Here is a 15128-nt window from a genome sequence, read left to right as displayed (position 1 = left end):
TTCTCTGGTTCCTTTAAACCAGGTTATATTCTGTTTGTGTGCTTAAAATATTGTAACTTTTCCCCTGAGAATAAAAGTAAGTCTAGAAGTGTAAAGAATATTAAAAAAGAATTACTTCAGTATTGGTTTATAAAAAGAGGCATAATTCCTTTAAGAGTTACAGTTAAAGATGAGGCTAATAGATTCTAGGAAAGTGCGTAATTTAGAAAATTAAATGATGTAGAGAGTAAATAAGTATGAGGGGGCAAGAGGTGAAGGTGAAAACCAGTTAGTAAAGTCACTACAGAATTTTCACCTGAAAGTCTGTGACATGATGTTACTGATCAGCAACAGGATAGAAATTAATTATGATATATTCATATCGTGGAATACTGTGCAGTATTAAACAGAATGAGGTAAGAGGGTCTAATTAAGGTTTTAATATGCAAATTAAAAATTGCCAAAAATATGATCTCATAAAATTGACTAATTACATCTTTACATGGTTCATGTAAAAAGGTAGGGGAAATGGAGAAGGAAGAGAAAAATTGTGAATTATAAAGAATATATACTCATGAATTATTATATGTTTAACACAAATATTAAAGATGTATAAACATAATAAATAACTAAATACAGTATAAACATTTTACTTTTTCTGTTTTTTTTTTTGCTTTAACAAAAAGGAAACTGGCCAGTGGCCAGGCATGGTGGCAACACATACCTATAAATCCCAGCAACTCAGAAGCTGAGGCGGGAGGAGTATAAGTTCGAAGCCAGACTTGCCAACTTAATAAGGCCCCATCTCAAAAAAAGTGGGGAAGGGGGTGAACTGATTATGTAGTTCAGTGATAGAACTTCCTGGGTTCAGTCCTGGGGATGGGGGAGGGAAAGGAAACTGAAATATGGTGACCTAAATGACCTTAGCTGAAAGTTTGAAAACAGATAACTGAAGACACAGCTGGTTGGAGAAGGCTTCAGTTGGGAATGAAGGACAGGTTCTCAACACTCAGCTACTGTGACACCCTGACTTGTGGTCATGATACCCAACATCATGGGCACATTCCCTTAAGGCTTTTGATTCTAAGGAAGTTATCAGTATGTATTATAAATTAGGGTTTATATTCATAAAATGCAAAGAAAACACACTACATTACATGCTGTTTGATGCTGAGGACTCTGTCTCTGGTAGGTGCTCAGCTGGTATCCAGTGAAGAAAGAAATCAACTGGGAATTAGTAAGATTCAGTGTAATTCCTTAAGTTGTACTCTGCAATATATGTCATAGCAGAAACTGGTTGGTGTTTCATAGTTTTTACAAAAGACTGTGCATGAAAAAGTGGATCTAATCTTTCTACTTTTCAGTCTACAGTGAAGTTTATTATGTCTCTGTGTTTACAATTCAAATTAATGAATGTTCTCAATGAATTAAAAATTAATGAGAATATAAATTCCTCTGAAAATTTTGTGTTGCAAACATAAAAAGTATTTCAGAGAAGTCATATTTTCAGACAAATAGCAATGAAGTCTGATAATCTAAAAGTGAACAATGCCTGTATTCTTTCTAGGACTGAATTTTTTTTGTATTGAGATATTTAAGTAGTCTGTTACTTAGGTCAGAGAAGCAGAAATATATTACCAAGAATCTTTGTTTTGCTCTCATCCTTTACACACAGAGAAAAGCTTAACAAAATAATCTGTAGCTTAATGTGACACTTGTATCATATTCACACAGAGTCCCTAACACCTTGCACAGTATGTCCTAACCTGACTAGATAGTAGAAATGCAAGTACTAACTGTCAAATCATAGATCCTTACACTTCCCAAGTGGAGATTCTGACTTGGGGGAAGAACATGGAAATCTATTTTTCACACTCACTTAAGGAAATTTTAATGACCTGGCACAATGGGAAGTGAGGTTTTCATGGACTCTCATCTTGTACCTGGCCTTAAAAGTTCAGATCATTATTTTGGTACTGGAGATTCAAGCCAGGGATGCTTTACCACTGAGCTACACCTTCAATCATTTATCTATCTATCTATCTATCCATCTATCTATTTTTGAGACAAGTTCTTGATAAGTTGCAGAAGCTGGCCTTGAATTTGCAATCCTCCTGCCTCAGACTCCTAAGCCAGCAGGCTCAGCCAGAAACAAATTATTAAAAATATCAGAGAATTCTATGAAAAATAGCTCAAGGATGGTTCAATATGAGAAGGGTATCTTAAGTGGCAATGAAATATCCATTACTTTTAAATGGTTTTGGTTTTTAAAAGAAAATACTAAACTACTCCATAGCTGGGATATTAAAGAAGAAAATGACCTAAATTGCTGTAAGATAAACAATGAAACATAAGCCTAAGTTTAAACATAAGTGCTTCTTATCTTTAAGGTAACTCGTAATCCCTCTCCCTGTCTCTTGTTTTAATCTGTTACTAGGGAAGTTTTCACACACAAGGGAAAAAAAAAAAAAAAAGGATTCAAGGGAAAAGAGAGGGGAGTACTAAAACAGGTAGTTTAGATTACTGAATATCTACTTTGGGCATGGCCAATTATTATCTTGTTCACAACAGCATTTTGGCAACATAGGTATCTGAAGTTTAAGAAGGCTTACTTCCTGGTTAAGTGGCATAACCAAACTGATTTGATTAGTTTTAGAGCTCAGATTAACAATGTGGTCTTAAAAAAGGAGGTATAGAGATGAAGTCAGAAAGATGGACTTTAAACATTACTTAACATAGTGTCTTTAGAGACTACTGGGCACATGGGTGGTGACTGATCAATGAATGAGTAATGAAGAGATTAGCAAATACCTTGAGTAAAAAGATGACATGACTTCTAACTGGCTCAAAGCCCTGATTACAGCAGCACTAGTGTTATAAAGCCTTCTTGCCTCATTAGTGATCAACAGTAATTCATTTAGTTTATTTGAAAAAGGTGGGACAGCATCTTCTGTAATTGAGGATCATAAAATGCTTTGTGAATATAAATGGTTATGGAGACCATAATACAAACATGAGTAATAGAATGAAATCGTATGCAAACTAAAAGTTACTCTTAAAGCTTTCAAATGATCATGCTGATTAGTTCCTCTTCTTATGTGAGTGTAATTAAATGTTATCAAATGGGGACAAACTCTCTTTCCTGTATCAAATTAGGTTTTGAATGGTATATGTGGCTTGGTCAGATCTGAGTGTGAATGATTTATAGAGAGAATACAAATGAAGTCAGAAGTTTCACTAAAGATGATATCTATATCTAGGGATAATTTCTGGTCAGGTAAATGCACTCTTTAGCTTATTCTTCTAAGAATGGAGTATTTGATATTGTGAGGTAGGGAAAAAAAAGGCTCATAATGTTAGAATTAAAAAGGGAAAACTAGCTATTAGGAATCTGTGGAAAGCCATTATAAACAGGTACCCTAGTTTAAATCCAGCTCTGTGAAGAGTACACATGAACTTTGGCCAACTTCCTTAACTTCTCTGAGTCCTTCTTACTATAAGATAAGGATAAGACATGTCCTCTGGGATAGATATACTTAAGTAAATGTCAGAAAGCCTCCTTTGCACAATTGTGTTCACATAATGAATTAGAAAGGTTATATATTCTAAGGTCATATGGTTTTGGAGAGCCAGAGAGACAGTCTCTAGTAGATCTAAGGTCATAAGCCAGTTGGATTTTTAAAAAAATTATCACATTATCTCAGCTTTACGTCTTTATAGAATATAAATCTGAATTGCTATAATTTCAGTTTCATTTAATTTTTAAAATAAATTTTACTAATTTCAGAAAATATCAGATAAACTGGAAGAAATGAAGAAAATAAAAGATAAATTTAAAAAAAGAAAAAAAAGATAAATTTACAATATTCAACTCTAGTTGTAGAATGTGTTGAACATTATGTACCTATAATATATTCACTGAGATATTTTAGAAAATTACATTCATCCTGTTGAGATTAAAGTTCAGTCCTTCTAAACATGCAAATTCTGTAACACATTCACCCAAGATGGTACAGGGAAAAAGCTTCAAATGATATAACCTGATCCTTCTTCCTCAGAGTAAACATAAAGAGGTACCAAAACTCTATTATGTCACTCTTCAGTCCTTTGTTTAGAACAGGGCTACATCATCCATGGGGAAACAATATAATTCTATCTTCAAAATCCAGGATACATAGTCAATGCATATATAAAATAGTACATCATACATAATGTCCTTTTTCGGAAGTGTATTGGGGATTGAACCTAGGGGTGCTCTACCACTAGGCTATATTCCCAACCCTTTTCATTTTTTGAGACAGGGTCTTGCTAAATTGTAGACGTTGGACTTGAAATTGAGACCCTCTTGCCTCAGCCTCCTGAGGTGCTGGGATTACAGTTAATGTGCCACCATACTGGCCATATATAATGTCTTAAAGATAAAACACCATAAAAGTATATGTATGAAGACACGAATGGTGTGACTCTACTTTGTGTGCAACCAGAGAAATGAAAAATTGTGTTCTATATGTGTACTATAAATTAAAATGCATTCTGCTGTCATGTGTAACAAATTAGAATAAATAAGTTTAAATAAATAAATCAATTATTCGGCATGTGTAGCATATGGGGATAACTATACATGCTGAATAACTGATTTATTCCAAGGGCTCAGATCTCTGCATCGGGCACACTGGCCTCTATTCACATCAACACACAAGGTAGAGAAGGTTCCCAGCCTCTCAAAAGGCTAACAGTACTGCTGTGCCTGACATATGAACAGGGTGTCTAATTCCCTGTTCTGACCCATTAATGTTTGACATCTAACTGACATCCATACATAAAGACACACATAAAATTTGGCATTATTGCTTAATGCTCATTTGCTTTGGTCCAATTTTCATTTCCTACATAGGTAACTGGTTTGGGAGACTATTCTGGTACAGTTTCATTTTATAATGTGATACTGACTTAAAATGCCAGTTTTATGGCAATAGACTGCATATAGGCCAATATTTTGCTATGACTTGTTTTCAGTACTTCATGCTAAAATTCTATTTTATTTTTAGTTTTTGTACCTAATCCTGATTTGGTTAACAATTTATTTTGTGTGTGTGTGATTTTTACAAAACTGTTTCTATAAGATTTCTCCACCAGATGGTGCTGTGTACAATTTAAAGCCACATTTTCACTATTCTGTTTTTAACTACAATGACTTGACACTTTTAAGATTACTGTTTGTCTAATGGTTGATAAATGAAAAATATAATGAACCAATAAAAACGTGAAAAAATTAGAGACAATTTAAAATAACATGAATCAAAGTGGAAATTTTAAATTGAGAAATCTAAGTTTGCTGATAAAGATATAAATTTGGAAAATTTATTTTCTGTTACATAATAGGTACCAATTTCCCTTTCCACTTCAATTTAAAGGAAAACAACAGTATTATTATTTACTATAAAATATATGACCTTAGGAACTTCATTTGCTCTCATATGAAAATTAAGAACAAGTGAGAAATTATTATTCTTGCTTTATAAAATTATTTGAGGAACTTAACCATTTTATTCCACTACAATGATTGGGATTTTATTTTTCTTTTCTTCTTTGGTACCGGGGACTGAACCCAAGGGCACTTAATCACTAAGCCACATCCCCAGCCCATTTTTAAAATTTTATTTGGAGACAGGGTCTTACTAAGTTGCAGAATCTGGCTTTGAACTTGTGATCCTCCTGCTTCAGCCTCGTGAGCTTCAGGGATTACAAGTGTATGCCATCTGAACTGGGATTTTAAATTGATGGCACAGATACTTAGGAAGAAATAATTGTTTTTAAAACCTAATAGTTATATAAAACAAAGTGTATACAACATCTAGAGCAGCACTATGAATAGAAATATAATGCAAGCCAAATATGTAATGTTAAGTGTTATTATAGCCACACCTTTAAAATAAAAAGGATTTGGCCATGGTGGCAGGAAGGTGGCAAATTCAAGACCAGTCTCAGCAACTTAATGAGACCCCCATCTCAAAATAAAAAATAAAAAGGGCTAAGGACATAGCTCAGTGGTAAAGTGCTATCCCCAGTACCAAAAAATAAATAAATAAATAGATAGATAGATAAATAGGAGGCGGGGGTTAGCTCAGCGGTAGAGCACTTGCCTAGCATGTGTGAGGTCCTGTGTTTGATTCCCAGCACTGCAAAAGTAAATAGATAATTAAATGGATCTGATAAAATAATAATAATTAATATTCTAATTATTATAATTTTGCTAAGGATTAAACCCCAGGTTCTTGCACATGCTAGGCAAGTGCTCTACCACTAAGCTGTATCTCTAGTCCCAGTGAAGTTAATTTTAATGACATTTTATTTAGGCCAATACATCTAAAATATTATCATTTCAATGTACAAACCCTGTCAAATTATTAATGAGATACATATTGAAGAGGGTAGGGATCATGTATCTGGTATATTTTATATTTGCTGCCCATTTCAATCACTACTGGGCCATTCTAATGGCTCTGCAGCCACAGGCATATACTGGCTACTATACTGGAGAGTGCCAGATCAGAACATTTCTCAAGGTCTTAATTCATATGTTAAGGACCTCTAAAGAGGAAAGATAAATGTTCCCAGGTCCAACATAACCACAGACTAAAATACTCTTTGAGATCTGACTCTGGAAGCACAATTTTAACATGTTTAATTCAGTTCTGAGAGTTTAATTAAAATAGGGTTTTCACTAAACTCAAAAAGTAGATTGAATTTGGTGTACTATTTGGGGTGGTAAATGTTTGTTTTCTGTTTTGCAGTCTTTTTCTGTGCCAGGAATACACTAATTGATAAGAGCATAAACAGATCTCTCTATCTGCTGCCAAAGAGAAAAGTTGCTCTTGAAACATGATACCTTAGTGGTAAAGGCAGGTTCTTTGCACCCAGACCAAATGCCCTCTGTGTTAATCTAGCCTTCTTTCTTCAAGAGAACTTTGCTACACACCTGCTTCATTAGCATAACCAGATGACTTTGTCCTTGGGCTTGCTTAAGAGTGCTAGAAGTAGGTCTTATTTCTCTACTATTTTGCAGCTAAAGTTTTTCCTGAACATATGCTATATCTTTTTAAGTCAGACAAGAACTGAGAGGGTATCATTATTAATAATGAAAAGCTTAAATACCAGTTGACATTTTTGTGACAGTTTTGTTCTACACAAAGCATTTCCCTAGGCATCCTTCATTTGAGAGCATACAGGAGGGCAAAGGAGTGCAGTAGAAAGACAAGTGGGTGTGGAAACAGAAGCCCAAATTTTGGAAGTTTAGGTCCACCTATTTACTATTTCCTGATTGGATGGTGGGGGTGGGGTGTTATGTCTAGCCCATGGTGTCCTCGTGCAATATGGGAAAGGGTGCCCACATGAGGCAAGTAGACAGCTTGGCAAGCAAATAGCAGCACTGAACAAATTTGAAGAGTGCCCATTTGTTCTTGGGCCAGTGCCAAAGCAATGGAGTGGTAAGTCAGAGAGGCAGGATGTCAGACTCCACTTGCTCTCCTTACACAACTTAACATGGTCTCTGTGGCTGTGACTGAACACTGGGCAAACAGTGTTCAAACATCAGGGAAGGAGGTACAAATTTAACATAGAATAGCTCCTCTGCTGCCCATTAATTCATTCTGAGGCGTCCTCCCTGCACACACTTAAACTAAGTTGTAGAGAGAGTGAGCACTTGGTTAGGGTCACTTAACTAATAAGTGGTAGAGACAGAATGGGAATTCTGATCTATGTAACTTCCACAGATCATGGTCCCAATCACATTACTAAGATGAGCAAATTCTCTTCTTCCTGGCTTTTCCTGAAGTTGTTTTATAATTAAATTTAAGTACATGGAAAGGCTTTGTACATTTTAAAACATCATTGAACATATCCAAACTTTACAATTTTGTTGTTTAGTAAAAATCAGTGATCAAAATAATGGCTAAGATGATTTTTATTTTTTATTATTTTGGTAATTGGCATTGAACCCAGGACTACTTCACCAGAGCTACACCCAGTCCTTTTTATTTTTTATTTTGAGACAGAGTCTTCATAAGTTTCTAAGGGTCTTGCTAAATTGCTGAAGTGCATTGATCTTGTGATTCTCCTGCCTCACCCTCCTGAGTCACTGGGATTACAGGTGTGGTCTACTGTGCTCAGCCTAAGATAATTTTTAAAGACTTGGGTATTAAAATTTTCAGACCAGAGAGTACAATGGGACTGGTAATTAGCATGTAGACTGGTTATTAAGTAGCATACAGAATTCATTTATGCAAACGGAAGTTTAAAAAGGAAACATTTATAGTAAGATACACATTATCACGGATCATATATATATATATGGCAGATGAAGCCTAATTGTTATGAACTATGGAAATTAATAAGTTAAATAAAATAATCATAGGCCAATTTACTTCTCTTTTCCTTAAGGAAATCTTGAGGGATCTGGTCACTGGTTTATTTCATGCATGGCTTTTCTCTTGTTAACAGTAATCCAGGAGCAAAAAGGAGAGAGGCCCAGAGTGGAGAGATAAGAACACAAAACACACAACCTTCTCTGTGGCACTTATGCTTCTGCCCCACTAGAGGTTTGACTAGCTGGATGATCCAGGAAAATAACAGGTTAACTTCTTTTAAACACATAGATTGATTTCTATTTTTGCTTGGTTTTAGAGGGGGGGATGTTCTGATAAGAATGACATATTTGTGGGGATAGGAGTGTGGAACTTAAGACTTGAATTTGGTACAAAATCAAACAAAGCTTCTGTTATAAAATGTGTTATTATTCCTTCATTATTATTATTTTTAAATTTAATACACGTAAAAACCACTGTGCCTTGAAAATTTAGTTCTCATTTTTGCTCTCATAGTCTGTAGGGGGCTTGATTCTTTAAACCTGGAAGTATTTATAATTCCTTTTAATTATCTAAAATAGAATCAAATTATATCTGGTCTTTAAAAATGTAGCAAAGAAACTCAATCTGCCATTTCCAGGATAACACACAGAATCCAGGGCGGAGAATTATATCACTGTTTCTTTAACCATTGGCATAGCTGTGTTTGGGACACCATTTGTCTAAGCAAAGACAGAACTTATTCCTATTTGAAAACTGACTTATTAAAAACAAAACACATTATGTGATGTGTGAAATAATAAAAGCACACTCCCCAAAAGAAACCTGAAAATTTGAAAAAAAAAATTGACTTTTGCCTGATAGGTCATACTATATATAACATATGCTCAAAAATGAAGAATGTATTATTAGAGTATTCAGTATTCTTGCTAAAAATGCACTGTCCAGTGAGGTTGCCACTGGCCATGTGGCTATCTTAAATGCATCAAAAACAAAAAATTACCTTCCTCAGTTGCATGATTTACATTTTAAGTGCTCAAGAACCATGTATGACTAGAGATTTCTTATTTAGACAGCAGAGGTGTAGTACATTTCCATCATCATTAAGTTCTATTGGGTAGCTCTGTCTTAGAATAGTCAGTGTTTTTTGAAAATAGTATCAGCTTTTCATTTTTTTTTCAAATTCAAGTGTTCTGCTATTTTTTTTTTCTCCAGGAGATTAATATTAATGAAGACTGGGGTAGAGGAAACAGACTAGAGAGACCTTTCCTCCAGATGGCTTATACTGTATATCTTTCTGTCTATTACCTCTGTGCCTGACTCTGGTGACAAGAGGAGGAAGGTGTGTATCTTGCCTTCAAGGAACTTACAGTATCAAGTAGCTATCCATTAAAAAAAAAAGTTTTTTTTTTTTTGTAGTAGACATTACATTTTCAAAACCACTTTAGTATTTAAGAAATACTGGATCTTTAAAAACATTTTTCATACTTTGTTTTCTTTAAAAGGATGACTATCATCTATAGAAAATCCATTCCTCTTAATCTCTCCATTTTTTAACCTGAATCATCAGGTTAAAAATTCTTTCAGCCTTCCACAAATGCTAATTTATTCTAAGCATTTATTCTTTTAAAAACTTTTGACTGTGTTTCTCTTCATGTCATGTAAGAGAATGACTATCTGTCATGCTTTAGAACAAGTTCAGGTAATACTAATTAGAAATTTTAATCCCCACTGAATGTTCCCATCCTTAAGAAATTACTTGAATTTGTAGATAGCATGTAATATAAATATTAGTATATGTTTATTCCTTAAATAGCATATATGCATTAAATGTACCTGATCCTAATCTAGACCCAATCTAATCTGGACCAAACTTGGAAGTCTGTAGCAATTTTCCACTGTGGGTTTGTTTTCTTCTTCACAGGGTACACATTTCTAAAATAAGTGGAATACAGTTAAAAATCTTGGAAATATAGAACTAGATTTCATCCCCAGTGCTGCTATTTAGTAAGTTAATCTTAGATAATTACTTGACTTCTCTGAATTTTAGTTCCTTTCCCTGAAAAGTAGAAGTAAAACGACCGAGTTTATAATGCTATATTTTCTTTTTAAACTTTTCATATATAAAGGCAGTTACCAGTGCCTCATGATTGCTGGATTTCTCCAATTATTAGTTTCTATCTACCTGGCTATAAAGCATCTTTAACATTCATGGTTGGTAGTGACCATATCTTATACAAAACTTTTGGCATGACATTTTTTTTCCCTTGTAGAATGAATATAATGGTGACAGTAACTGAAATTTATCAAGGGCTCACTGTGTGAAAAGGACTATTTCTGAAATAAGAGCATTTCACATAAATATTTATTATTTTTAATAGTAATTCTATAAAGCAAGGAGGGTTTCCTCTGTTTTACCCAAGAAAAAGGCACACAGGGATTAAGTGACTTGTCCAAGCCATCCTTCAAATACTAAGTTTGTCTAGCTCCTTTGTCTACACCCTGAACCTGCAAGAAACCCTGTTAGATACATTCTAAAACTCAATGAATTAATAAATATGAATTTTATAGGATGTGAATTACATCTCCACTAAAGCTATAATTTAAAAACAATGGCTGAATTTGCAGTGATTAGGAAGTAAATACAAAGTAAAAAGATTAGCTCTGACATTTTTGTCTATAGCATCAGATTTCATGAGCTTGGTTTCCCCTCCCTCTCACATTATTTAAGGAAATCTCTGTCAAATAACTACTCTCAAAACCAGTCTACTATCAATGTCTACTAGGAAAAACTGCTATGATTCTAAGCATCAGACATCCTAAAATAAGATTTGTTTTGCCGTTCTTACTAGGTCAAAGAATAAGACACCAAAACACCACAGACTCCAATAATTATCTTGAAACTTATTTTTTAAACTTGTTATGGCCCAAGCAATATTAAAAATTCAGGAAGAATATTGAAGTACACTGGGAGAAAACTGAATGAACTGAAAGAGTCTGGAAATGATAATTCCAAAAATAAAATGTGAACTTATTTTCCTGAAAATGCTCCACATGCTTCACATGCCTTTCATTATTATTTCATCTCACCTTATCCTTTCTTGGGATTTGGAAAGTTTGATACATTTGATTAAAAACTAAAAGAATCACCAGAATATTGCACATCTGTAGTGTGTGTGTCGGGGGGAGGGGGAGAAGGACAATTGTTAAATTAAATGGAACTTTATGCCATAGATACTGAAAATCGCAAATGCTGAGGAACTTGGATCCCAGCTTAAAATACAACAAAGAGAAGCTCAGGTACTGTTTCATGCAATCCAGTAATTCCCTGTTTCTGCCTGCAAATAGTGACAGAAAAAAGGAGTCATCATTATTACCTTCATCCATGCCATTAAGTAATTCGGTTAAATCTTCATTTTTACTGTCAAATTGATGTTCCTTCCATGTTTCACCATTTTCACTTCGAAGAACAATGAGTTCTCTCTCTTTTCCCCTCATGGACCCAAAGTGAGGAATTTCCACTATGACAGGGCTGGAAAAAAAATCCACATTATTTTGGTATCAAATTAGATATATTTATAGTATCATACTCAAAAATGTTTCATCAACAATGTTTGACTGAAAATCAGAGGTGCCACTCAGGTTGGGAATGAGTTCAAAGCTGCAGAATCATTTGCTTGTTCAATAATAATATATTAGAAGCCTGATAACATGCCATCATTCATTCACTCACAAACAATTCTTGAAGGCCTACCATATGTTAGGCATTAAACTTAATAGGGGAAAATATTCAGCACCATATACATAGGAAATTTGAATCAAGGAATTTAAAGATTAAAATAGGCCATAAGAAAGAAAGTTGTTCCATTTTTTTTAAACACAAGAAGGTATATTATACAAAATGCTAGCGATTTAAAAGGACACAGTCATTTCTTTAAAAAAGAAGTTCTATCAATTTCCTAATTTGAGAGATCACCACTACATTTTTCCCTTAGCAATAAAGCAATTCATAGAGCAATCTACTTGCTCCAGCAGTCAGTTTCCAAGACCCTCATGGCCTGTGTAGTTTCTCATATTTTGAATTTGTGAATAGGGAGTGGGCAGCTTCATTTCCTGGCTCTAACATAAACTGTATAGGAATACTGCAAACTTCCTGGAAAAGCACTTGTTGGTTTGAAATTGTCACATAAAGATTTAATAATTTTTGACAGTGTCCTTTTGCAAAGAGATGTAAAAAGAATGGCTGCAAATTGAAGATAGCCAATCAAGCCATGGGAAGTAATTTTGTTAAATTTTAAAATGGGATAAATACTAAAAAAGATGGATGGAAATAAGCAGACCACAATCACACACAGTTTATGTAGTTGGATTGTGCAGCTTTATTTTATGACATTTAAGTAGACAGTATCATTATTCTCCTACAGAGGTTGTATGTAACCTCATCTCTTAACCTATGTGTTCATGTACATGTAATAATAGGAGATATGGGTTTAAATAAGGAGAGAATAAAAAGGGATAGTAGTTGAAAAGATCAAATAATGAAAATATGAAGAATATTTGATTTGTTTTTATAGAAATATTCATTTAAAATGGGGATAATTATAATTTTACTTTTAGCAAAATAGTCATAATTCAGATTAAGATTTTAAATATAATTTATTAATATTAGCCTCTATTCTTTAATAGGCAGAAACAAAAACAACTATTCCTAACAGTGCTAATAATTTCAAGAACTATTAAGATATTTACCACAATTTTTAACATCATACTATTGCACATTAAATTTTATTTGTTTATTCTTTTGAGAACAAGATACAATCTTTGCAGGTTAATGTGTCAGATACTGTCTCTGTCAATATTGAAGGAATGTGGCTTTGCGTTTGACATTCAACAGTACTGGAGAGAAGGTATGAACAGGGCCTTTGACCAAGGTAAAAGCCAAGCATAACTTTTCATAACAGGTCTCTTCATGCAGACTGCCAAGGCAAATACAACAACCAGACAAGCGAACAAACAACAAACATCAACACATTTCAGCTTAAACAAGACAAAACAAAACAATTCAACAGAATATTGTTTGCTACCTAATTCAATGTCTTTAAATATCATGTATTCCCAATACTTCTCAAAATCATTTTACTTATTGATGAGTTTTTCTTTTCTAAGCCCATAAAGATTACAGAGTACTCGTAAGTACTTTAAAAAAAAAGAAATAAAGATCTAATTATACACATAGAGACAAATATACACACATACATGTATATCATTGATAGCAAATGTTGATTCAAAGCCTGCAAATACCTTCTCTTACACTGGGCTAAACTTGAAGACTGTGAGTCTAGCTTAAAAAGTATATTCAGAAGAAACATTTCAAATTAAAGAAAGGTTTATAGAAGCACAAGGTTATGAAAGCAGAATGCTTGCAGTGAATTCCACATGCTTGAAAAGCACAAGATAGGTAGCGGTGCTACATTAAGTCAAGCCACTATGATTTTTTTTCTTTCAGTGACACACATCAACTGAAAGCATTAAAAAACTTAAAAAATAAAAATAAACTTAAGACAAGAATAAGACCATGAGTGTGACAGAAAAAAATTGAAAATGGAAAAAAAAAATTGTAGACATTCTGTATCTTGTCTATAAAGATCCTACCCAATAAATTTTGTTCCTTGAGGCCCAAGCTGCAGGATTCGGCTAACCAAGCTCTCACCCTCATTTACAGGGGGAGGATTGGTAGGAAGATGCAGTTTACTGAATAACATCCATGCAGCAGGAAGAGAAACGAGAAGGGGAAATTATGAACAAACTGTCAGTCACGACAGAGCCTGCCTGATTTGCACCCAAGTGCCACCTCAGAGAACGAATTCAATTTATTTTTCTTTTTTATAAAGTACCATATCACAATGGACTGTGTCCCTAAAAATTATCTTTAAAAGGACATCCCCAGAGTATACACTTATTTAATGAAGTGATACAATTCCAGCATCTGCATGTTTTTCTAGGAATCGTGCCTTGACTTGCACGGGGGCCGATGGGGTTCCGTGCACTCACTGAGCAGAGAACATGCTTCTCGGTTAGTAAAAGCCTTGACCAGCAAACTGAGTTAAGAAAGTACCAGCCTAATAGCCTCTCACAGAATCACACAGCTTTGTGACCTTTGACACTACACAAAAAGTATCCTCAATCAGGTTCAACTAAGTCATTTTAATAGTTAACTCCTTAAGTTAACAAGGGTAAAGAAAATAAAAAATGTGGTAAGAGGGCTAAGATTAAAATTAGCAAAACTTACCCTAAAAATTGTGCCCCTGCAGGACCCATTTCTACCAGCCTACTGGCTAATCCCTCTCCTTCCACCATGGGGGGTGGGTTGGCCAGTTTATGTCTCTTTACCAAACGGCAGGTGATTCGGGTGGGGGCTGTACACTTGCGTGGAGGAATGATGATTCTCATCCCGTGGTGCCGACTTCCTCTCATGGAGCCACCTCTTGCATCCACCATAAAGCTAACCAGAAACCTGTAGGGAGAAGACCAGAGGACAGACTTGAATCATTTCCAGAGTGGGTTTTCAAATTAAAGGTTACAGTTTAAAGTGACAGACAATGTAGCTATTGATTTCTCTCAAGATAAATTGGAAGCAAATACAGTGGAGTTCACATCAAACATGCATTAAACTTGTGCACTGGGCAAAAAGCTGAAATACAACTTACATTTGGTGGAACATGGCCTCCCAGAAGCTAATCACTTTCTGAGATGCTCTCATTGAGGGAACAGAGAATCTCTCAAAGT

The 15128-nt window shown here is 34.5% G+C and overlaps 1 protein-coding gene across 3 annotated transcripts in view; it reads right to left on the bottom strand.

Annotated features, from left to right (window-relative positions):
- Positions 1-15128, bottom strand: part of Ank3 (ankyrin 3) — a 321653-nt gene that overhangs the window by 57523 nt on the left and 249002 nt on the right. For all 3 annotated transcript variants that reach the window (XM_027931178.2, XM_071611239.1, XM_071611240.1), the window contains exons 27-28: positions 14632-14856; positions 11720-11874 (exon numbers count right to left, since the gene is read on the bottom strand). In XM_027931178.2, the coding sequence (XP_027786979.1) occupies positions 11720-11874; positions 14632-14856 (380 nt within the window). The remainder of the gene's footprint in view (positions 1-11719; positions 11875-14631; positions 14857-15128) is intronic.

Source organism: Marmota flaviventris, chromosome 4, assembly GCF_047511675.1.
Source record: "Marmota flaviventris isolate mMarFla1 chromosome 4, mMarFla1.hap1, whole genome shotgun sequence".
NCBI lineage: Eukaryota > Metazoa > Chordata > Mammalia > Rodentia > Sciuridae > Marmota > Marmota flaviventris.
This window is presented reverse-complemented; position numbering and strand designations above follow the sequence as displayed.